The sequence below is a fragment of the Bubalus bubalis genome, chromosome 24, assembly GCF_019923935.1.
Source record: "Bubalus bubalis isolate 160015118507 breed Murrah chromosome 24, NDDB_SH_1, whole genome shotgun sequence".
Classification (NCBI taxonomy): domain Eukaryota; kingdom Metazoa; phylum Chordata; class Mammalia; order Artiodactyla; family Bovidae; genus Bubalus; species Bubalus bubalis.
Window position 1 is genome coordinate 24,235,639 of NC_059180.1, and position 25,581 is coordinate 24,261,219.

The following is a 25,581-nucleotide window of genomic DNA, read 5'->3' on the forward strand; positions in this document are numbered from 1 at the left end:
TCACAAAGTTTCAAGATATAAAAGCATCAAACACAAAAACTTGAATAATGTGGTTGGTTATTAGACTTAAGAATAGTCTCAGCCCAAATTCCCTATTTTCCTACCCAAGAGACAACTTCAGGAGCTACCTGGAGCTCCATCTTTAATCCTTTAAAGACACCCAGACTTAGGTTTTGACAGAGCCTCAGAAGGAAATGGCAACCCAGGGATGGGCGAGCCTGGTGGGTTGCCATCTCTGGGGTTGCACAGAGTCAGACACGACTGAAGCGACTTAGCAGCAGCAGCAGCAGCATGTCACCAACCAGAAATGATACTCACCATCTAGGATTGAGAAAAAAAATATTAACTTTTATTTTCTTCTGAAGTTATAGCAAAGAAAGGGAAAAAAACATTCTTACGGGGGGGAAATGGGCAAAGGATACAAACAGTTCAGAAAAGAATAAATAGTAAACAAATGAAAAGATAACTTCCTTTTTCATTAAAGAACTGCAAAAGGAAATAACAATGAGATATTTCTCACTTTTCCACAAAGATGAAAGTTAATGCCCAGGGTGGCTGAGTACTGTGCTGGGATTGTAAAGTAATTGTTATAGATCTCTCTGGGGTGCTGTTTGGGAAGAAATATCGCTGAAAACTGTGCTACCTCTTTTCCTATGAAATTCCCCTGAGGAGGTGAGTGAGCCTCTGCTGATAGTCACCCGACCACTAGGCCAGACAGAAGGAGAAAGCCCTCAAAGAGGCAATGCTGTGGATCACTGTCATACTTCCTGCTCAGCCTGAGTTCACATGTACCTGATTTTTCTCAATATGGCATTGCCATTAATGTGGAATTAGGTCAGGAGACCTAAGGCTGAACCAAGCCCTGTCATTCTCTACCCCATGACTGCACATCACCAAAGCAGCATCGGCAGTGACTTCCACAGTTGGTACCATCGCTATATGCCTTAACTTGCATCATCTTCTTTAATGGCCATAACAATTCTAGGACATGGGTATTCTTGTTTTATAGATGATGAAAATTACCTCTGGAAGGAAAGAAATGAGCCCACTGGCACACAAAAAACGCTGACCAGGATTCAGATAGACTGACTCCAAAGTCAGTCTGTTCATTTACAAAATTATCTACTTCTCAAGGACCTTTCTTCATGGGAATTCAAATTTCTTGATTCACAGAGCATCTGGTCCAATGATGTCTGAATTACCTTCTGTCTCTGACCTTCAGGCATTCTCAGCTCCTTTCCTCCTCACATCGGGACCCCAGGGGAGCTGGCTGAACCCATGAGGATGGAACTTGCTTTGGAACTGAGTGGCCACAAGTACACATCCCAGTGGGGACAGTGAGCACCCCTCTCCTGGAGCAGCCTGGCTTCAGATTCTGGCCTCTGCTTGGCTCCACTTTGTGCTTTTCAATGACCAAGAAAAGCCCAGGCGCTTGAAATTGTTTACCCAGTTAATTTCTAACTAAAGAACCTCTCGTTGCCAAAAGATATAAAACAGAGCCCTTGTAACTGTGGGCACAACTGTGACCCCCAGTGTCAATCATTCGGGGTCTCTACCTATTAGGGAAAAGAACAACAACCACCTCACAGCCTAGAAAAGGAAAACACTGTGTCAAAAGGGAAAAATATTCCACCCCCATTAAAATAATTAAGAAACAGAACCAGAGGATCATTGGAGGAGAGATTGCCAGTGGGGGAGAGATGTATATATATAGATATGAAAGTCACCTACTTGTAAAAGGATTAATTCTACCTTTCTGGTTTCAGGTAAGGCTATCTGCAGCTCTCACTTCTCCTAGCCACTTCTCCCATCTAGTCTTTGCTGACTCCCATTCTGTTTGAGGGATGGGGGTCTGGAAATAAAGAGATTGGACACTTGAATCAAAGCTAGGATAAGTCATTACGCTGCTGACTATTGACTTTAAGGGCTTTGGTAAATCAACTCCCCTCTCTTTGATCTTGCACTTCCCTAACAACAATGACTACAATTTTTCCATTTGTTCAATCCATATTAGCGAAGTTCCTATTATGTACCAGGCATTGGGGATGGAGAAAGCAGTGAACAAGAGCATCTGCTCTGAATCTGCTTTGCATATATCATCTTTGTTAATACCGGGATGATAATATTCAGTCTGTTATTAGCCAAACTACAGTTCTCAGCCCATTAGTGGATTACGGAATCATCTGTGGGTTACATTCAGAATTTTCTCTTAATTAGATACAATAGGATATATCAGCAAGGAATGCACGTAGTAATGGTAAGAATTGCTTTATAAAACATTTATTTCATGTGTACGTGTGTGTGTGTGTGTGTGTGTGTGTGTGTTAGCAACTGTACTGGATCATGGCATAAAATATTTTCCTTATAGCAGATCATGGTCACTAAGGTTTGTAAAACACTTTCCTATGAAGCAGGGCATTACTAACAGGAGACTTCACACTGAGCCTCATGCATTGTAGCCACTCAGTTTGTGCAAGCAATAATCTCTATTTCATAGATGAGGAAACTGAGTCTTAGTGAATTGAAATACATTGCCCAATGTCGCATGTGAGTTTACCAATCATAGTGGTTCGTAAAATAGAGGTTCAAATCCTTGTTGCAGCCTCCAGGTCCTATACTTTTAACCGCCATGCTACCTTATTATGCTGCTATAAAAACTGGGGTATTAGTAGATTATTTTGCCAGGTGAGTGAAATAATATCTGAGCACTCTGGAAACATTAAAATACATTATGAAGATTAATCACCTCTCAAACTGCTTATCTCAAGCCACTTCCTTACAATTTGTGAATTGCATGAAGTCAGGGACCTTGTCTGTCATTTGGTACTTAGCTTCCTATTTGGCACATTTGGTGCTTAGCTTCCTGTTTGGCTACTCAATAAATTTCTGTTGAATGAGTAAATGCATCTAGGAAAGTTCAGAGTTTTCCATGAGGGAATCAGAAGGGTGCCTCCAATACAATGGTGAGTGCAGAACACCCACCCCCCACGTCTTGCAGGTTTCTGCTCCAGATGAGAGACTCAGCTCTTTCAAATGCACTGAGACTTGGGGAGCTGAGACTGGGATGTGGTGGGAATTAAGAATAAGGCCACAGAGGGGAAAGCTCTACCAAAGCAAGGACCACAGCACTACACACTTTTTGTGGTTCACATAAATGGCATCTCCTGGACTTGCACAGAGCACAACCAAAGCACTTTTCCCAACTGTGGGGAAGGGAGTTCCATCATGTATTTATCTCATCTGACTCTGTTCACAGGACTTCAGGGATCAGGGAAGGAAGGAAATCTCAAGAGGCCAGCCTTTCCTTGCCTTTGGGAAAGTCTTGCCAGACCAGAAGAAGCTGTGAGGAGCAGAAAGGATGAAGTGTCTTTTCTCTCCGACCTTGATGTGGATGGCCGTGGTGGTGGCCTCTTGGGTCATCATACCTGCAGCAACTGACACCTCATCAGCAAGTAAGCGCTGTGTGTGTAGAGAGCAGTGCCACCGTTAGCAGAAGAGGTCTCAGTCCCTCTCCTTTTATGCTTGGGATTTGCATAGTCTTTATTCTAAATTCATTTCTTATACTTTAATGTACATAGGACTCACCCAGGAATTTTACTAAAATGCAGATTCTGATTCAGTAGGCCTGGGGTGGGGCCTGAGACTCTGCATTCTAATGAGCTCCCAGATGATGCTGATGGTGTGATCCTTGGATCACATACTGAGAGACAAAAGTTTAGAACATCACTAAGCCCGCCCCCCCTGCCCCCGGCACTTTACTGGAAGGTCAAGAACATATTCAACCACACAAGAGATGTGAACATACCTGGGTGGTACCCAAAGACATCCCCTTTCACACATAAGTGACCCTTCCATTGGGTTGCACATGGCTGTTAGCTTTTTGTTGGAGAAGGGAGCTAGACACCTCTACACAAGCCCCAACTGGAGTTCTCCGGAGCAGAGTAAATACCATTGTGTCATCGTGGAGCACACACACTGGGGTCCTGCAACCTCGATTTGTGTCCTGGCTCTGCTGCTTACCAATGAAGCAAGTAGCTTAAACCCTCTGAATCTCAAGTTTCCTCACCTTTGAAATATGGCTAAATACAAAAGTAATTCCCCAGGGTCACTGGAGAGGATTCTATTAGCTAATGGATAGAAAATGCCTATCCCAGTGTCTGGCATACCCTAAGCGCTTAATCCATGAGAGCTCACCATCTTTACTGTTATTATTGTCACAGAGGAACACACAAAGTGTCAGTGCCACTGCTAGGCAGAGAGGGGAGGCAGGGAAGGAGATCTGAGCAAAAGGCGTAGAATATATCAAGTTGGGGAAGGGGTGACAGGGTTCCCCAAATCCTTACCGAAGTGTCAAGTGTTATTACCTGCATTATTCCTCTGGTGGTGGAAAGGTGGATGCTTGAAAAGATGACACACAGCTTGAATGCAATGCTTAACACAAGAATGCAGGTGGGTGTTTAGACATTGGGGGAGGTTTATTTGTTTCTTTCAAAGGGGGTCTGCTATGTCTTAAAGAACCCTAAGGACCCTGGTAAGAGTCTCTTGGTGAACAGTGGCCTAGCGGCCCCCACTCTGAATCTGGGCTTTTCTGCCTGCAGAAAGCTGCTCTGAATGGTGAGCAGTGGCCTAGCAGCCCCCACCCTGAATCTGGGCTTTTCTGCCTGCAGAAAGCTGCTCTGAATGTCACAGCAATGCCACTTGTACGGTGGATGGGGCTGCCACGACCTGCGCCTGCCAGGAGGGCTTCACTGGCGACGGCCTCGAGTGTGTGGATCTGGACGAATGCGCCGTTCCGGGGGCGCACAACTGCTCCGCCACCAACAGCTGCGTGAATACGCTGGGCTCTTACACGTGCGTCTGCCCTGAAGGTTTCCTCCTGAGCTCGGAGCTCGGCTGCGAGGATGTGGACGAGTGTGCAGAGCCAGGGCTCAGCCGCTGCCACGCCCTGGCCACTTGCATCAATGGCGAGGGCAACTACTCGTGCGTGTGTCCTGCGGGCTACCTGGGGGACGGGAGGCACTGTGAGTGTTCCCCGGGCTCCTGCGGGCCTGGGCTAGACTGCGTGCGGGAGGGCGACGCGCTCGTGTGCGCTGACCCGTGCCAGGTGCACCGCATCCTGGACGAATACTGGCGCAGCGCAGAGTACGGCTCCGGCTACATCTGTGATGTCAGTCTGGGCGGCTGGTACCGCTTCGTGGGCCAGGCCGGCGTGCGCCTGCCCGAGACCTGCGTGCCTGTCCTGCACTGCAACACGGCCGCGCCTATGTGGCTCAACGGCACACACCCATCGAGCGACGAGGGCATCGTGAACCGCGTGGCCTGTGCACACTGGAGCGGTGACTGCTGCCTGTGGGACGCGCCCATCCAAGTGAAGGCCTGTGCCGGCGGCTACTACGTGTACAACCTGACGGCGCCCCCTGAGTGCCATCTGGCTTACTGCACAGGTGAGCGGGTGTCTCCCAGCCCCCCGCCCTGGGCCCGTGGGCGCCCCGAGAGACTGGAGCTCATCCTTGTTGCCTGTATCTGTGACCCTGCAGACCCCAGCTCTGTGGAGGGGACGTGTGAGGAGTGCCGTGTGGATGAGGACTGCAAAGCGGATAATGGCGAATGGCACTGCAAGTGCAAACAGGACTTCAACGTCACCGGTGAGGCCGGTGGGGAGGTGGGGTGGTACTCAGAAATGCCAGGGACCTGGGGAGGGACATATTCCTGTGTGTGAATTGGGGGCCCGTGGGGATGACCCAGGGTGTGCATATTATCCAATTGGAGTGGAAAGTCAGTCCAGTAATACCCATTAAAATCAGCCAGAAGCTCTCTGGATTCCTGGAGTCTCCCCTTAGTTGACCCATAAGCTCCCAGAGCTTGAGGAACACCCCCACTCCCAGGCTTCTTTCAGAGGCCCCCAAAATCCTGATGGATAAGCAGGAGGTTGCCACCTATTGGCCAAAGGCTAACCTGAGCTGTATTCCCACAGTACAAGAACACAGGCCTGGCCAGCAGTCTGTGGTTTCTTGGACTGGGCCCTCCACTGACCGGCTGAGGACCCTGAGCAGGGCCCTGGCCATCTCTAAACCTGTTTCCCTGTATACATAATGATTGAAGCAGGCTGCTGCTGCTGCTAAGTTGCTTCAGTCGTGTCCGACTCTGTGTGACCCCATAGACGGCAGCCCACCAGGCTCCCCCGTCCCTGGGATTCTCCAGGCAAGAACACTGGAGTGGGTTGCCATTTCCTTCTCCAATGCATGAAGTGAAAAGTGAAAGTGAAGTCACTCAGTCGTGTCTGACTCTTAGGGACCCCATAGACAGCAGCCTACCAGGCTCCTCTGCCCATGGGATTTTCCAGGCAAGAGTACTGGAGTGGGTTGCCTTGGCTAGTGTTTCCCAAATTCCAGTCTTGGTTTTAGTCACAACCTTCTTTTAAGTAAACTTGGGCCGTTGAAGTTCACTAATGTGTCTTATCTGTGGGCAGTGGCAGTAATAATGAATACAATGAAAGAAAGTTGTTAAATTTCAGCAACTATGTAATACTTTAATTAAAAAAATCTAACTGGATCTATTTATATGCTGCAAATACTTATCCAGAGGTCTGTTCTCTGTGGTTTCAAGGAAAATTAGCAAGTGTATGGTGTTAATAATAAAAACATTAGCAAATCTTGAAGATTGTCCCCTTGTTACAGAAAGGATGGAAAGAAATTACCATTAACTTATTAGCTTTGTTTGCTTGCTATTTGTTTTGTTTTATTAGGATTCAATGATATTTAGTGCTGGGGCTGTGGAGTCTGGCAGGCTACAGTCTGTCCATAGAGTTGCAAAGAGTTGGACAGGTCTGAGCACACAGAGAGAGCAGTGAATGACCCAAATGTGTTACTTTTCTTTGCATACAGCCTAGGCTTAGGGTGACATGGGCTGGTGGTTAGTCACATGGATTCATCCAGTGATACTTGGAACCCAGTCTCATGTCTCCACCTCCCTGAGAGGGGAGACCACAGCATGACTCTGAGTACTCCCAGCTGGTGGCCAACCCGGCTAGCTGGACCTGGGCCCTGGGGATGTGCTAAACCTTGAATTGTGGTCACAGGCCTCCAATCCTGCCTTCCCTGACCATTTCAGATCTCTCCCTCCTGGAGCGCAGGCTGGAATGTGGGGTTGATGACATTAAGTTGTCCCTGAGCAAGTGCCAGCTGAAGAGTCTGGGCTTTGAGAAGGTCTTCATGTACCTGCATGACAGCCAGTGCTCAGGCTTCACTGAGAGGGGCGACCGGGACTGGATGTCAGTGGTGACCCCAGCCAGGGATGGCCCCTGTGGGACAGTGATGACGGTACGTCCTGGCCGGTGTGGGACGGGGTCGGAGCACAGCCCCACCACTTACTAGTTGTGTGAACTGGGTGAGTTATTTAACATGGATGTGGCTCAGCTTCCTCTGCTGAAAATAGAGTAATAGTAACTCCTTCATAGGGTTCAGATCAGATCAGATCAGATCAGTCCCTCAGTCATGTCCGACTCTTTGCGACCCCATGAATCGCAGCATGCCAGGCCTCCCTGTCCATCACCAATTCCCAGAGTTCACTCAGACTCATGTCCATGGAGTCAGTGATGCCATCCAGCTATCTCATCCTCTGTTGTCTCCTTCTCCTCTTGCCCCCAATCCCTCCCAGCATCAGAGTCTTTTCCAAGGAGTCAACTCTTCACATCAGGTGGCCAAAGTACTGGAGTTTCAGCTTTAGCATCATTCCTTCCAAAGAAATCCCAGGGCTGATCTCCTTCAGAATGGACTAGTTGGATCTCCTTGCAGTCCAAGGGACTCTCAAGAGTCTTCTCCAACACCACAGTTCAAAAGCATCAATTCTTCGGCGCTCAGCCTTCTTCACAGTCCAACTCTCACATCCATACATGACCACTGGAAAAACCATAGCCTTGACTAGACGGACCTTTGTTGGCAAAGTAATGTCTCTGCTTTTGAATATGCTATCTAGGTTGGTCATAACTTTCCTTCCAAGGAGTAAGCGTCTTTTAATTTCATGGCTGCAGTCACCATCTGTAGTGATTTTGGCGCCCAGAAAAATAAAGTCTGACACTGTTTCCACTGTTTCCCCATCTATTTCCCATGAAGTCATGGGACCAGATGCCACGATCTTTGTTTTCTGAATGTTGAGCTTTAAGCCAACTTTTTCACTCTCCACTTTTCACTTTCATCAAGAGGCTTTTGCGTTCCTCTTCACTTTCTGCCATAAGGGTGGTGTCATCTGCATATCTGAGGTTATTGATATTTCTCCCAGCAGTCTTGATTCCAGCTTGTGTTTCTTCCAGTCCAGCGTTTCTCATGATGTACTCTGCATGTAAGTTAAATAATCAGGGTGACAATATACAGCCTTGACGTATTCCTTTTCCTATTTGGAACCAGCCTGTTGTTCCATGTCCAGTTCTAACTGTTGCTTCCTGACCTGCATACAAATTTCTCAAGAGGCAGATCAGGTGGTCTGGTATTCCCATCTCTTTCAGAATTTTCCACAGTTGATTGTGATCCACACAGTCAAAGGCTTTGGCATAGTCAATAGAGCAGAAATAGATGTTTTTCTGGAACTCTCTTGCTTTTTCCATGATCCAGCGTATGTTGGCAATTTGATCTCTGGTTCCTCTGCCTTTTCTAAAACCAGCTTGAACATCAGGAAGTTCATGGTTCACATATTGCTGAAGCCTGGCTTGGAGAATTTTGAGCATTCTTTTACTAGCGTGTGAGATGAGTGCAATTGTGCGGTAGTTTGAGTATTCTTTGGCATTGCCTTTCTTTGGGATTGGAATGAAAATGGACCTTTTCCAGTCCTGTGGCCACTGCTGAGTTTTCCAATTTGCTGGCATATTGAGTGCAGCACTTTCACAGCATCATCTTTCAGGATTTGGAATAGCTCAACTGGAATTCTATCACCAGGACTAGCTTTGTTCATAGTGATGCTTTCTAAGGCCCACTTGACTTCACATTCCAGGATGTCTGGCTCTAGGTCAGTGATCACACCATCATGATTATCTGGGTAGTGAAGATCTTTTTTGTACAGTTCTTCTGTGTATTCTCGCCATCTCTTCTTAATATCGTCTGCTTCTGTTAGGTCCATACCATTTCTGTCCTTTATCGAGCCCATCTTTGCATGAAATGTTCCTTTGGTATCTCTGATTTTCTTGAAGAGATCTCTAGTCTTTCCCATTCTGTTGTTTTCCTCTATTTCTTTGCAGTGATCACTGAAGAAGGCTTTCTTATCTCTCGTTGCTATTCTTTGGAACTCTGCATTCAGATGTTTATATCTTTCCTTTTCTCCTTTCCTTTTCACTTGTGTTCTTTTCACAGCTATTTGTAAGCCTCCCCAGACAGCCATTTTGCTTTTTTGCATTTCTTTTCCATGGGGATGGTCTTGATCCCTGTCTCCTGTACAATGTCATGAACCTCATTCCATAGTTTATCAGGCACTCTATCTATCAGATCTAGGCCCTTAAATCTATTTCTCACTTCCACTGTATCATCATAAGGGATTTGATTTAGGTCATACGTGAATGGTCTAGTGGTTTTCTCTACTTTCTTCAATTTAAGTCTGAATTTGGCAATAAGGAGTTCATGGTCTGAGCCAGAGTCAACTCCTGGTCTTGTTTTTGCTGACTGTATAGAGCTTCTCCATCTTTGGCTGCAAAGAATATAATCAGTCTGATTTCGGTGTTGACCATCTGGTGATATCCATGTATAGAGTCTTCTCTTGTGTTGTTGGAAGAGGGTGTTTGTTATGACCAGTGCATTTTCTTGGCAAAACTCTATTAGTCTTTGTCCTGCTTCAGTCCGTATTCCAAGGCCAAATTTGCCTGTTACTCCAGGTGTTTCTTGACTTCCTACTTTTGCTTTCCAGTCCCCTATAATGAAAAGGACATCTTTTTTGGGTGTTAGTTCTAAAAGGTCTTGTAGGTCTTCATAGAACCGTTCAACGTCAGCTTTTTCAGCGTTACTCAATGGGGCATAGACTTGGATTACTGTGATATTGAATGGTTTGCCTTGGAAACAAACAGAGATCATTCTGTCGTTTTTGAGATTGCATCCAAGTACTGCATTTCAGACTCTTTTGTTGACCATGATGGCTACTGTATTTCTTCTGAGGGATTCCTGTCTGCAGTAGTAGATATAGTGGTCATCTGAGTTAAATTCACCCATTCCAGTCCATTTCAGTTTGCTGATTCCTAGAATGTCAAAATTCACTCTTGCCATCTCTTGTATGACCACTTCCAATTTGCCTTGATTCATGGACCTGACATTCCAGGTTGCTATTCAATATTGCTCTTTACAGCATCGGACCTTGCTTCTATCACCAGTCACATCCACAGCTGGGTATTCTTTTTGCTTTGGCTCCATCCCTTCATTCTTTCTGGAGTTATTTCTGACTTCATAGGGTTAGGAGAGTTAAAGGAGTTACTGTGTGCAAAGTGATTAGGACAAGTGACTGGCACAAAGTAAGTGCTCAATAAATGTCAGTTTCAAATAAAGAGGACAATCCATAGTGATAGTTCCCCATTTGACAGATGGGAAAGGTAGTACCCCAACAGGGCAATGACTATTCTAAGCCAGTAGGTATCAGCACTGAGTTCAGAAGCAGATCTGTTTGTCTCTGATGGTTCCTGGGAGGCAGAGTCTGCACTTTGAGTGTTCAGAGAGCCAGGGCCTCAGCTACAGAAGCCTCCTCCAAAGGGACCCAGAGGTAAACATTTGTGTGAGTGGATTCTGCTTCCTTGCATCTCCCTCATCCCCCACAGAGAGAGAGAAAAAAAAAAAAAAGACATAAGAAACAAGGAAATAATTGTCATTTGCCAAATATGACTTTTTGACAATCTGCCATTAATGATGACTCAGTATGTGATTTTTAGTCTTTTGGCGTGCGCGAGAGGAGGCATGAGGTGATGGGAAGAGTCCAGGCTTCTTAGACCCCCTGTACCATGGATAAGTTACCCAGTTCCCATGAACTTCCATCTTATTAGGGAGGTGGTCATCCTGCCTCTCAGTGTCATTGAAGGATCCGTGCAAAGATGCAGTAGGGACATTCAGCTTGGGTGGGGGGTGTCTAGCTCATGACTCATGCTAATGGAAACTGGGAGAGCAGTTTCAGCAGTTTCAATGCCTTTGGTTTTGAATCCTACTCAGATTCTATGCCTTTTCCGCCCTTCCTCCCCCGACCTTCCTACCCCAATACAGAGGAATGAGACCCACGCCACATACAGCAACACTCTCTACCTGGCAGATGAGATCATCATCCGTGACCTCAACATCAGAATCAACTTTGCGTGCTCCTATCCCTTGGACATGAAAGTCAGCCTGAAGACCTCCCTGCAGCCAATGGTCAGGTGCGGCCAGAGAGGGTCCCCAGTGTCCCTGGCCAACTCCACCCCACAAACCCTTGGCCACCAGGACCTCAGCTTCTCTGTCAGCTGCCACCAATAAGGAGTTGATTGGAGGCAGTCAGCTGGGAGGCAGTGTTGGATTCCAAAAAGAGTCCATGAAGAACCCAGCTAGGAAATCTGGAGCCCACTTTCAAATCCTGGCTCTATCACACAAATGGCTTTGGGAAATTGATAACCCTATTCTAGGCGTCAGTCTTCTCGTATGTGAAATGGATTTAGCAGTAATGTACTGTCTTTCTTAGAAGCACAAAAGTGCTCTGCAGAGATGAAACCCATATTAGGGTCCCTGGTTTATCTGAGGGGTAGAGTGGTTGGACCAAAGGAAAGAAGGTTGGAGTCTCAGTTCAGACCTGCTATGGGACTGGGCAAATTGTACCCCATATTTGGATCTCAGTTTCTTTCTCTGTAAATAGGAGAAATTTGAATAAAGAGGGGTTTACAAATTATGCTTCTTGAAGTGTGACGGTCTTTAAGGAGGTGATTTGGGGATGTGAACCAGAGAACTTTTTAAATTTTATTTTTTCAATTGAAGTATAGTTGATTTACAATGTTGTGTTAATTTCTATGCATTCTTTTTTAATATTCTTTTCCATTATGGTTTATCATAGGTTATTGATTCTAGTTTCCAGTGCTATACAGTAGGACCTTGCTGTTTATCCATTCTGTGTATAATAGCTTGAATCTGCTAATCCCAACCCCCCTACACCAGCCCCCCTTCCCCTGACAGCCAGAGGTCTGTTCTATACATCTGTGAGTCTATTTCTATTTCATAGATTGCTTCAGTTGTGCCATATTTTAGATTCTACATGTAAGTGATATCATATGATATTCATCTTTCTCTTTCTGACTTTACTTAGTATGATAATCTCTAGTTTCTTCCATGTTGCTGCAAATGGCATTATTTCATCCTTTTTTATAGCTGAGTAGTATCCCATCATGTATATGTACCACATCTTCTTTATCAATTTTATTACTTAAAAAATAAAAGGATCCTGTTGCTAAATAAACTTGAACATTTCTGAATAGGATGAATCACAAGCCAATGATGCAGATACTGGGAAAAAAATAATAGTTGTGATAATAACAAGTGTTTAGCAAGAGCTGACCATATGTCAGGCATTGTGCTAACTGCTTTACATGGAACACCTCACTGAAATCTTAGCATGGCCTAGAAGGTGTAAGTATTATTATTATTATTGAAATTGAAGTTCAAAGAAAGTTTAGTAACTTGTCCAAAGTGGTAGAGGACAGTAAGTTACAGAGCTGGGATTCAAACCCAGGCCATCAGGCATAGAGCCTCCACTCTACCATGACCTTTTTTTTGAAGCTTGTCCATGGTCACGTGTTTTCTGGGCCAGCTGGACTTGGAGAAGGGCACCTGCCACTGATGAGGGTGCTTGACTGACTTGAAGGAAGACAGTTGCTCCTTGTCTGCCTCTGTGTGGAACATCATCTGGCCAAGAAGTGCTCTGGAGCAATGTGGCCATACCCCAGACCTACTAGGTTCCAGGGAACAAAACAGCTGTATGCAGATCTCTCTCTGGCTTAAGCTAGAAATCTCATCCCAGTCGAACACCAAGTCCAAACAAATAATCCAGTACTCACCTCTAAAATGGACTTCCGCATTACTATTTCTCATGTACCCCCTTTCCTGGGGCATCAGTCTTTCAGTGTCCTTTGTAGGATAATCCCCATGGAGTTACCATCAGTGTGGCTGTTTTTAATGTGATTTAAAATAATGCATTTTAAAAATCCTAATCTTCTGCTGTAGGTGGAACCAGAACTCTGACTAAGGCCTGTAGGACTCATAGCCCATCTTTTAAAACTGTTCTATATTAAGATCAAAAAAGGAATCTAGGTGATTCCCTTGAGAATGTGTTTGCCACACTTAAATGCAAGGGCCACCATGTGAGGGGGTAGACGTGTTACAGAAAAATATGATCTCTGGATCAGAAGCAGCAGCGTCATCTGGGAGCTTATTAGAAATGCAGAACCTTGAGCCCTATCCCAAAGCTACAGATCCAGAATCTGCACTTCAACAAGATCCCTAAGTGACCTGTGTGTGATTATTGTATTTTGCAGAGCAGTGGTTGGTGGATTCCAGTCCTGTTGCTGGATAAAAATCCAAATAACTACCAGGGATGGCCCAAGAATGCAGATCAGAAAGAGTGGCCTATCTGTTGCTGTTCTTGGTTCTGGTTCTCTCACCAGCCTCTCTCCCCCTGCAGCGCCCTCAACATCAGCATGGGCGGGACCGGCACATTCACCGTGCGAATGGCACTCTTCCAGAGCCCTGCCTACACACAGCCCTACCAAGGCTCCTCTGTGACCCTGTCCACAGAGGCGTTTCTCTACGTCGGCACCATGCTGGATGGGGGTGACTTGTCCCGGTTTGTACTGCTCATGACCAACTGCTATGCCACACCCAGCAGCAATGCCACAGACCCCTTGAAATACTTCATCATCCAGGACAGGTAAGGCCTGTTGGTTAGAATTTGGGGCCGGGGAGAGTCTTTAGACTTGGATGGGTACAAAGTACATCTTCACATTCATTCACCTCTAGCTGAAATTTAGCACTGTCATTCATTATGATATAGGCAACAAACCAGAGAAGTATTAGCAGGACACTTGAAGACATTTACACAAGTCAGTATTTTTACTGATTTTACTATATTGTAGTATTAGAATTTCAACTAGATCTTATTATTTGATATATATCAAATACTTGTAAATATATATTTATATCCAGATATGTAAATATATGATGTATTAAGTTTAATATTTTAAGAATTATATTTAATTGTTTTTTTTATTATCTTATGTAATTTAGTGTATGCATTTAAAGCATTACTTTTGACGAGGAATGCATAGGCTTCACCAGATGGCAGAGGGGGTCTAGGATTCAGAAAAGGATGAGGAACGTGATGGAAAGGCACGCCCTGGACAGGAGCAGGCTGGCACTTGGCTGGGAGGAATACAGCAGAGGCATGGTTAGACAAGGGTCAGTTGAAACAGGGAGGACACAGATGGACCGCTTTTAACTCAAACACATTAGAGAAACATGAACCACACTGTGAGAAAGTGGTTCACATTTTCATTCATAAATTGAACAGATATTTTTGGAAGCTTATTGTGTGCCAGGCTATGTGGATAACAGTGAATAGAAGAGACAAAAGTCTCTGTACCCTTATCGCTGATATTCTAAGTGGGGAGATCAACAATTAAACGAAAGTGCCATCCATGGCATGTTAATGATGATGGTGCTATAGAGAAAAAAATGAAGCAGGAAAAAGGGAGGGGAGTTGCTGTCTTAATAGTGCAGTCAGAGAAAGCGCTCCCAGGAGACCCTGACCTATTTCTGTCTCACTTCTCTTAGAATCTGCCTGGTCACGTCAATTGGGTGCTCATCTGGTGTTCACACTTCTGTTATTTGCTAATCTCCCTTTACAACAAAAAGAAAGGAGAGCAGAAGTCTTTTGGGGGGCTTTTACAATCAACAGTGTTGAAGTAAAATGTAATAGTAGTGTCTGACTGTGTTTGTATGGTTGTGTTTTATATATGGCAAGTAATGTGCTATGTTCTCAGTCGTTCAATTCTTTGTGACCCCACGGACTGTAGCCTGCCAGGTTCCTCTGTCCATATAAGTCTGCAGGCAAGAGTACTGAAGTGGGTTGCCATTTCCTACTCCAGGGGATCTCCCTGACCTCAGGATGGAACCCTCATCTCTTGCATCTCCTGTATTGGCAGGTGGAGATTCTTTATTTTGCCACCTGGGAAGCCCTTGGTTTGCTATTTGTGGTCATGATCTTTTTTTAAAAAAAAAAGTTTGTAGATTTAAAGAAAAATAGTAATAATAATAATATAATAATGTAAAATAATAGTACAGATGTTGGCAAACAGGAAAACATTCAGGGAGGTGGTTTCTGTATTAGGCAAAAAAGAACTGAAATTTGAAAAATATTGACATGACCTTGACTGGGACATCATGGAGACTTGGGCTCATAGCATGGGTTTGCTGTTTCTTAGTTCAAGATACAAGTCAGCTCATCTGTCTGGATATTCTTGTTCTCATATGTGAAACAGGCATGAATAAAATCTACTGTGCAGGGATTTTTAAGCTTGTGTGTGTGTGTGTGTGTGTGTGTGTGTGTGTGTATGTTTATCTGAGTATAAAGGTAGAGCATGTATATTGTTAAAAGCTTAAAAAGTCTTGAAAACGAAGCATGAAGAAATGCTGGCTGAGGCCCTGTGTTTCTGCCGTGGCATGAGTGGGAGCTGGGCTGAGGACTGCCAGTCTGTGAGTTGTTCAGAATATCACAGGGGTGTAAGGAGGAGATGAGTTGAGGAGGTGCTTAGGGGCTGGGGGAGACACGTAGGTGCCTTACTTGGGTTGACTGCCTGGGGCTGCCAAGGGCAGTGCTGGCTGCCTCTTCCTCTGCTTTTTGTAAGGTGGGTCCCCTTAACCACAGGGCTTTTCTTTTGTCAAGTAGAGTCAGATTTGAATTGTAAGGGACACAGAACAAAAGGAACACCATTCCGAGAAGTTTCTTTCTCGGTCCTCCAATGCAGTCAGCCTTCAGCCCCTTTCCTAAGTCCATTTTGAGCGGATAGTGTCAAAAAGCAGACGGGGTGCCCGATTTGCCTGCTCAGAGTGCCTGTGTACCCTGATCCAGCCCAGCATCCACGTGAGTCTCCAGATGTGCAGTTTTGAGTTTCTGCGTGTTTGGGTGCGCTGGGTAATAATGTGTGCTGATGAGCACACATACACACCCCAACGTGGCCAGCAGCCTTCAGTGCTCAGATGTTTCCAATGTTAGAATTAACACCAGGCACTAGTAGATAGCCAATAAATGGTAGGTAATGATTCCTGCCTGGAAAATCCCATGGACCGAGGAGCCTGGCAGGCTGCAGTCTGTGGGGTCGCTAAGAGTCGGACACGACTGAGCGACTTCACTTTTGTTTTTCACTTTCATGCCTTGGAGAAGGAAATGGCAACACACTCCAGTGTTCTTTCCTGGAGAATTCCAGGGACAGGGGAGCCTGGTGGGCTGCTGTCTATGGGATCGCACAGAGTCGGATATGACTGAAGCGACTTAGCCGCAGCAGCAGCAATGAATCCTGAATGCCATTTCCTGAGAAATCAAAAAGTGCTTACTTAAGGATACACTTACTTAAGTGCTTACTTACTATCCTTAAGTAACTGTCCTTAAGCTCTGAACTGATTACATTTGTATTTTAGAGTCACATACACATAGCACCTATTGTATGGCATATACTGTTTACCTTGTAATTTTAACTCATTTAATTATCGCAACTGTCTTACAATGTAAGTTAAAATTATTATTCCTCGCACATAGATAGGGCAACAGGCTCAGAGAGATTGAGTAAATTGCCCATAGTCACACAGCTAATATGTGATAGAGTAAGATCTGAACCCAGGAAGTCTGGACCCAGAGTGTTTGCATAACCAACCATGTTATATGATGTCCCCTTCCCAGATGTCCACGCGCTGCAGACTCAACCATCCAAGTGGAGGAGAATGGGGAGTCCCCTCAGGGCCGGTTTTCTGTCCAGATGTTCCGTTTTGCTGGAAACTACGACCTGGTGTACCTGCATTGTGAAGTGTATCTCTGTGACACCGTGAATGAAAAGTGCAGACCTGTGAGTCAGACCTCCCTTCCCTCAGTCTGCTTGCCACACGCTCACACCCAACTCCCGTAACCCAAGACGCTTGGCCACAAGGTGAAAAGAAAACAAAACGTCTCTGCCATATTTCCATTTTAGTACAGGGGTAGTCAAAGCTATAAGATGAGGCTGCCATGGCCAGACCTGAGACTAGGCTGTGGGGAAGCTGGGTGAGATCAGGGCACTGCAGTAGGCTGGTGAACCTCTCATTTATCTGCAAGCTTGTGTTCTAATAGCAGAAACTGACATTTTTAAGCACTGTGTGCAATTTGCACGTTAGCTTTTTGATACTTCACAGCAACTCTATAAAGGGAGGTATTTTATTAGCCCCTTTTTCCATATGGGGAGAGAGGCTTAGAAAATGTGAGTGACTTGCCTAAGATCATACATCTAACAAACGGCAGAGCTGGGACATGAACGCATGTATTCAGATCTCCTAACAACCCCTGCCTCTACCATCCTCAAGCCCCAGCCTGAGGCAAGAGATTGCTCTTATGAGGGGTGCACCCAGCTCCACATGGCAGGGCCTCATTCAGTCTCTCTTGTGGAAAGGTTTCTTTGTCACCCTCTCCCTGCAGACCTGCCCTGAGACCAGATTCCGCAGTGGGAGCATCATAGACCAAACCCGTGTCCTGAACTTGGGTCCCATCACACGGAAGGGTAAGAAGGCCACTCCCCTCTCCATGTTCCTGGTGAGAAATGTTCTCTGGAGATGAGGAGAGGTGAGAGAACCTGGCACTTGGGATCTTACTGGGGTCCGAAGAGCTGGAGCAAGTAAATCCTGTGAGGCAATGTAGACTATAAGCTGCCTTCCTCCTGCAGGTTCTCATTCATTGCACGGCTGTCTTCTCATGCCTGCCTTGTGCCAGGCCTTGTGTTAGTGGCTGGGGGCTCAGGATGAGCAGCAGTGGGTACAAGCCTGGCTCGTGTGCCACTTATGGACCGGTAGAGGAGACATCATTTAAATAATCATGTGTCTCTGGAGCTGTGATAAGTGCAGGCGTGAACATGGATTGGAACTCTGAGCTCTTGCTACAGGGGAAGCAGACCTAGTCTGGAGGATTAGGGAAGAAAGGAAGTGAGGTTTGGAAACTGAGAAAGGATTAAGTAACAGGGGTCAGGAGAAATGGAAAAGAGGGAGGAATCCCAGGGAGAGAGTAGAGAATGAGCAAAAGGCCTGTGCAGGAGGGAACCCAGGGTGCTAGAGGAACTGGCCAGGCGGGCTGAAAGGAGGAGGGGAGGTTGGTGTGGGAGAGCTGATGGAGGTGGGGGACCAGACCACATGAGGCCTTATCAGTTCAGTTCAGTTGATCAGTCGTGTCTGACTCTTTGCGACCCCAGGAACCGCAGCACACCAGGCCTCCCTGTCCACCACCAATTCCCGGAGTTTACCCAAACTCACGTCCATTGAGTCGGTGATGCCATCCAACCATCTCATCCTCTGCCATCCCCTTCTCCTCCTGCCCTCAATCTTTCCCAGCATCAGCGTCTTTTAAAATGAGTCAGCTTTTCGCATCAGGTGGCCAAAGTATTGGAGTTTCAGCTTCAACATCAGTCCTTTCAATGATAGTACTTCTCTTTTTTCTTCTTCTCCTTCCCCTTCCCTTTCTCCTTCTTCTAATTGAAATATAAATAGCATGTAGTTCTTGCTAAGGTTTTGGGCTCTTTCTCCTGAAAGTAGACGGCAGCCCCCGAGGGATCCAAAGCAGGGGAGTGAGATGACCAGATTGGGGTTTTTAAAAGACCACACTCTGGCTGCAAGGAAGAGCAGATGGAAGGGGCTTCTTCCAGGCTTCCTGTGCACTGATCCTTGTTTCCTCCCACAGGGGGCCAGGCTGCAATGTCAAGGGCTGCTCCCAGTAGCTTGGGTAAGTTCAGATCCTCTTTGCACAGGGACTTGACCAAAACCTTCATCTGAGGCTTTTATCCGTTGGCCTAGGGCGTGCTGGAGTGCCTGGTCTGCTTGGCCTGAGCTCTGAAGAGGTGACTGCGTTTGTGGAAAGTGCTGGACCTGGGGCTGCACATGCGCACACACACCTGTGTTGTCCCACGACAGTGCACATAGACGCAGGCACACACAGACAGGTGCACAAGAGCAAACATCACCTAGACTTTTTCACACACACCCACGAGGTCACATGCACACAAAACGTCACGACAGCCGCAGCTGCTTGTGTGTGAATCTGCATATGCCAACACACGCATGCTTGTCACACACCTGTACGCAGTGGACACACACACTGCGTTGTGATCTGCACCTTGGGCATTTCCTGAAGCTTCAAGATGTATCTCTAACACCTTTGTCAGGATGTTTGGTGCCAGGATGAACATGGCAGACAAACAAAAAACTCTGTTTTCTGCTTCTCTGCTCCTCTGACCACAAAGACCGGAGACCGGCAGCATTTTAATGGCCCTTGACTGTTATGGCTGCTAAATTGTCTGAAAATCTGGATTAAAAAGTGAATCTGTGTAATTGTTGCTCTGCTTGGCTCTTGGCACCTAGATCTGAATGGGTTGTTACACCAACCTAATGTTTGACATGAGCTAGTTCATTCCAGGATCAGTGAGCTCAGTCCTGGAGAGGCAAGGTGCCCCCAAGAGGCTTGCCCTTTGTAACTATCCCTCAAGGTCACCGAGGTTGAGTAGGTTGGTCACTTCACAGGAGTACCCTTTTGAGTGGCTATCAGCTAGTGCCTGCAGAAAGTCTGCCTTTTTCAGATTGGCCCATCTGGGAGGGCACCTTTTTCTAACTGGTTTTCAGGGCAGGTAAAGAAAAAACTTCCTTTTTCTAACTGATCCGGTCAGAGAACATGTTCTTTCCTAATTGGTCAATTTAGAGGAGGCATTTTATGTTAGTTTTGCGCATAAAATGTGCACATCAATGCTAGCAGCAACCCTGTCATCTCTTTCTTTTCAGGGCTTCTGCAGGTCTGGCTGCCTCTGCTTCTGTCGGCCACTTTGACCCTGACGTCTCCATGACCAGTGGCCGGAAATCCTGTACTCTGTGGCTACCAACTCACTTTCTACTGACTGGCGAGGCGATGCAGGCTAGCACTCCACCCATAGAGAAAGGAGCCCACACTTCAGTCACTCTGCTCCTATTTTTCTCCCCTTTAATCCTTGTTACCAAAAAAATAGCCTGTGTCTTTAAATGCTGCTTTCTCTCAAAATGGGGCTTGTGATATGTCTGTTCATGAGGCCCCTATCTCCTTAAAGGGTATTGCAAAATAATAATTAAAAAAAGCTCAGTCTGTGAGTCATTCATTCATTCAACAAGTATTTATTGAGCACCTGCTCCGTGTAGGCCTGTCTGTGGTGCTAAGGATCTGAGGGTGAGAAAAAGCAGACTCTATTCCTGCCCTAATGGACTTCATGGTCTGGTCACAGACTGGGTTCAACTCTGGTTTTATGAGCTTAAATAAAATGCACACTGTCTCTGAACTTTATCCATCCATCTATCCTTTCAGTCAGTCAAGAAATATTTGCTGGTAACCTACTATGATTCAGGCAATGTACTAGGGATACATCAGTAAACAACCTCTGCCTTCCCAGAACTTAAGGTCTGGAAGGGGAAAAGAACAAGTAATTATAGGTCTGTCAGGCATTGCAGAAATGGAGGGTATAACAGGAGGCTGCTGCTTCTATCATATGGTAATAATTATGATACCCTCACAGGGTTCATTCAGCTTTCCAGAAACATTTATTTGAGCACCCAGTATGTGCCAGGCACGATGCTAAGTGCTGGGAAAAGATAGTCCTGAATAGGATAGACACAGCCCCAGGCTCTGGAGTCTCACAATCCTTATATAAGGGACTTAGATGGCATGTCCCACCATCCTTTGTACTTCTCTCCCTGCCCAATGCAGGAGATGTAGACCTGTTTACAAGGACTTGGCAGCAGAAACAGAAAGCAGACCATTAACTCCATTGAGAGAGGATATTTTGCAAGGGAGACCTCTAGGAGGTTCCTTGGAGGCATAACTGGAGACTGTCCAGGAGACCCAGATATCTCAAGGGGCTCTGAACTTCTTTGACAAGTGGACCAAAGGCAGTTGATGCTCATGAGAAATGTCCACCTTGATGCCAGCTGCTTCCCTGGACCCCAGCTGTGGCTTTCAGAAGAGACCAAGGCCCTGACCCATTTTTAGAATCTCTGATCCCGGGGAAAACCACACGTGTGTAACAGCAAACAGGGGGCTGTAAGGTCAGCATATCTCGAGTTAAGAACCTCTCATCACACACAGACATGCACTGAATCCCCATGCCTGCTACCTTTGTGTCAGAGCTATGGGAGGACGTCCATGGTCAGATGGGCCAGCTAGATGTGTGCACAATCTATACTTTGATTCAGGTGCAAGAGAACATAAAAAAATTAAAACACGGGGCAAAGGCCAGGAGGAAAAAAATATATATATTAGAATTTATCCCTTTATTCCTCTGTTCCTTTTTTCCCCCCTTCCCTTTATGTTTTACTTTTGTTTGCTATCAGATAGTTGTTCAACTCAATATTCAACAAATATTTTGAGCATAAATTCAAGACTTAAAACTTTTATAGGCAGCAGGGAAATTGCCAGTGATCAGAACAGAGCCCTTGCTGATAAGGACCTTATGTTTAAAGGAGGGATACGTTTAAACAATAGCCATGTGATAAGCCACCTGGGGCTTTCCAGGTGGTGCTAGTGGTAAACAACCTGCGTGCCAGTGCAGGAGACATAAAGAGACGTGGGTTGGATCCCTGGGTCAGGAAGGTCCTCTGGAGGAGGGTATGGCAACCCACTCTAGTATTCTTGCTTGGAGAATCCCCATGGGCAGAGGAGCCTGGTGGGCCTATCCAGTCCATAGGATCGTAAAGAGTCAGACATCACTGAAGCAACTGACAAGGGGGCAGGGGGAAACAGCAGTAATAAGGCAATGAAGGTGTTAGTTTACCTAGGATGACTGGGGAAAGGTCTCACTGAGATGTAGAAACTGAGAGAAGAAAATGAACATCTGAGGAAGACTACTGGTGATGGGCCAGCAAGTGCAAATGCCTTGAGGCCTTGTGTCTTTCTACCAAACTTTCACTAAGACTTGGACACCTGAAGTTTGAGGCATCACTCACAGGAAAGGCTCTTAAGCATACATACTGTCATTTTTGTCCATTTGTTAACTCAACTAGTATTTACTAGGTGCTCATTAGAACTGCAAAGATAAGATTGATGTCTGCAAAGATCTTACAACCTTCAGAGGGAGACAGATATGCTAGCGGGTAATTGAGTGTGACTGCAATCAGCCCCGAGAGGCGTAGGAGCACAGAAGAGCAGCACCAGCAAGCCTGTGGGATTTAGGCAAGACTTCCTGGAAGAGGCAAGCCTGAATGGTAAGCAGTAGGAAGAGTCTGGGCACAGAGTGATCCAAGCAAGCATACAGTATGTCAGGAGAAGCTGTAGATGAGGTGGGAGCTGTGAACAGGGGTCAGATCCCAGGATACTTTGCATGTAAGTGTTGGGGAATAATGCAGAGAGGTGATGCTGTGACATCTGGCTGCAGGGAGATAACAGAATCAAAGGGGACAAAGACAAAAGAGATCCACTAGGCAGCTGTTAAAATCACTCTTCTAAGAGATGGTGGTGGCCTGACTTAAGGTTGATGAAATGGGCATGAAGAAGGAAAGATAGGTTCACGAATATTTGAGATATTAGTGATTACCGGAAATGTTAGACTGAGGAGTAAAGGAAGGAAACAGGTTTCCAGCTCAGGTGACCAGGTGAGCAGTGGTGCCAATGATTAAGATAGATGATTCAATGAGGAAAGTAAAGGTGAAGTTGCTCAATCGTGTCCGACTCTTTGCAACCCCATGAACTGTGTACCCACCAGGTTCCTCTCTCCATGGAATTTTCCAGGCAAGAATACTGGAGTGGGTTGCCATTTCCTTCTCCAGGGGATCTTCCCAACCCAGGGGTTGAACCTTGGTCTCCCGCATTGCAGGCAGACACTTTACCATCTTAGCCACCAGGGAAGCCCAGTGAGGGATCCCCAACCAGGGATGCAATGAGGAGGGAGGGATATAGGCGAAATCATGAGTTAGGATTTGGACCTGCTCAAAAGCAGAGACATTACTTTGCTAACAAAGGTCCGTCTAGTCAAGGCTATGGTTTTTCCAGTGGTCATGTATGGATGTGAGAGTTGGACTGTGAAGAAAGCTGAGCACCAAGGAATTGATGCTTTTGAACTATGGTGTTGGAGAAGACTCTTGAGAGTCCCCTGGACTGCAAGGAGTCCATTCTAAAGGAGATCTGTCCTGGGTGTTTTTTGGAAGGACTGATGCTAAAGCTGAAACTCCAATACTTTGGCCATCTCATGCGAAGAGTTGACTCACTGCAAAAGACTTTGATGCTGGGAGGGATTGGGGGCAGGAGGAGAAGGGGATGACAGAAGATGAGATGGCTGAATGGCATCACCGACTCGATGGACATGAGTTTGAGTAAACTCCAGGAGTTGGTGATGGACAGGGAGGCCTGGCGTGCAGCAATTCATGGGGTTGCAAAGAGTCGGACACAACTGAGTGACTGAACTGAACTGAACTGAAGGTTCAAGGTGCCTTGAGCATCTCACTCCAAGTAAAGCAGTCCAGCAGGCACCTGGGAAGGTGGATCTGAAATTAAGGAAGTAGTCGGGGATGGAGATACAGATTTAGAACTCATCAGCCTGTGGATGGTACTTGAAACCATGAGATAATTTGACACCTCCCAGGGAGAGTCCGTGGAGTAACAAAGAAAGATAAGACCTAGCAGCCTTCTCAAGGACAACTGGAGGAAGAAGGTAATTATCATGACAATGATCATGTTAATTTTAGAGCACAAGTATCCAGATAGAGGAGAATAAAGAGGGAGGAGGGAGGAGGGTTCAGGATGGGGAACACATGTATACCTGTGGCGGATTCATTTTGATATTTGGCAAAACTAATACAATCATGTAAAGTTTAAAAATAAAATAAAAATTAAAAAAAAAAAAAAAAAAGAAAGTAATTGGTGCAGGGGAGACAAGGAAATGCAGAGTGCCTAAAGGAAGCAGCAAAAAAATCCATAGACAAGAGGCCAGAAAAAATGCCCAGTGGACTTGCATAAGAGGGGACATTAGCAAGGCAGTCTTAGCCATATGCCTCAGATTGGAATGGAGAAGTCAGAGACAAGTGGAGGAACTGACTTTGAAAAAAGGAAAGATCACCTTATCAGAAGCTAGGGAGGAAGTGGAAAGTGGAGGTAGATGTTTATGTTTCTAGAGGAAGGGGACACAAAGTTGAGTGAGGTCAAGTGTGATGGCCTAAATTTTCTTGAGGTGGAATGTAAGACGCCTGCTGAGAATGGAGGCAGTGGGAGAGTGAAGTGAGTAGTAATGTCTGCAGAGACTTGAAAGGAGAAGGTTGATAGTGGCCACTGGGGAGACTAGGGTGGGTAGGAACGGACACATGGGCTGTTTTGTGGGCTCAGATGGATTTCTGAATCCAGCATTTGTAGTTGTTATAAGTTCCACATTTAGGGGATTCTTCTCCAAATGCACTATGGTTAAGAAGGTGGCTTGTACCACCTCTTCTTAGTCCATGTTGAGTTTTTGCTGGAAGGTGTTACCAAAGCAGGACCTCCAGGCTCCCTGACTCTGTAGCCTTGGCTCCTTGAAGAGTCCCAGTGTAACACAGAAAGGCAATGGCCATTTATTCTGCTGAAGCTTTGACTCTTTTGTTAATTCTGTAATATCCACTTTGCCACAAACCCAGGTTCAAGCCTGAAATTTTAAAGTCCAAGATCTTCAAGTTCTCAGTTCTCTACCTCCCAATCTCTGGGGTAGCCCACATATCGACAGGCTCTTCAGATGCTTATTTTGTCCAAGGGTCTAGGCTATCCTTTGCTGGTCTGTAATTCCCATGTCCCCAGATTGGCCTTTCCCAGACTGCTCAGCATGGAGCATCTGAAGTTGGGTAGATTCTATGGGACAAAAATGAGAAACATCCATCCACCCTTCCTTATTTAGTCCCTTGTCCTAACTGACTTCAAGTTGAGTGGCTTCCAGACAGAAGCAGAAGTGTTCTAAGGTGATTAGCTAGGAACGCAAGAAACAATTGGAAATCTATTGAGCAAACAAGTGTCTCTGTTTGATTTCTCTCCACTTCCCTTTGGGTATTAAGCTTCCTTTTGATTAGTGTTTGGTTTCCAGTAATAAATATGGTGCTACTTCATGTGTTCATTGTGAGGATTAAAAGTGAGAAAAAATGGGTGCAAAGCAGTGCCCAGTTATGTTCAGAATTCAGTACATGCTGCTCTTGTTTGTAGAGAAGCATTTGCGTGAAGGAGAGACTGCTGGAGGGGTTACATGCAGGGGCGTGGTGGGCAGGTGGTGTGGGAACAAAGGGGCCTTCCCTTCACCACCGTTTCTGGCAAATTGTTTATCTTACCTGCACCCAACCAACCCAGTGTATGCCTGGGAGGCTAACTCCAGTT

General features: G+C 45.8%; 1 protein-coding gene across 2 annotated transcripts; it reads left to right on the top strand.

Annotated features, from left to right (window-relative positions):
• The first annotated feature begins 1,634 nt into the window (after positions 1-1,634).
• UMOD (uromodulin) lies at positions 1,635-20,355 on the top strand. 2 transcript variants are annotated; one of them, XM_006073919.4, is made up of 11 exons: positions 1,635-1,766; positions 3,257-3,452; positions 4,668-5,444; positions 5,538-5,645; positions 7,111-7,319; positions 11,217-11,365; positions 13,651-13,896; positions 16,921-17,083; positions 17,686-17,767; positions 18,934-18,975; positions 20,025-20,355. In XM_006073919.4, the coding sequence occupies exons 2-11, from the start codon at positions 3,359-3,361 to the stop codon at positions 20,084-20,086; spliced, it is 1,932 nt and encodes a 643-aa protein (XP_006073981.4). In that variant the 5' UTR covers positions 1,635-1,766; positions 3,257-3,358; the 3' UTR covers positions 20,087-20,355. The 2 variants fall into 2 exon arrangements, with proteins under 2 accessions (XP_006073981.4, XP_044791744.2); XM_044935809.2 differs by lacking the exon at positions 1,635-1,766 and adding an exon at positions 2,864-2,963.
• The last annotated feature ends 5,226 nt before the right edge of the window (positions 20,356-25,581 follow it).

Coding starts and splice junctions, on each gene's coding strand:
- UMOD (XM_006073919.4), top strand. CDS start 3,359: ATGAAGTGTCTTTTCTCTCCGACCTTGATGTGGATGGCCGTGGTGGTG. Junction 17,084..17,685: donor TGAATGAAAAGTGCAGACCT/GTGAGTCAGACC, acceptor CTCTCCCTGCAG/ACCTGCCCTGAGACCAGATT. Junction 18,976..20,024: donor GGCTGCTCCCAGTAGCTTGG/GTAAGTTCAGAT, acceptor CTTTCTTTTCAG/GGCTTCTGCAGGTCTGGCTG.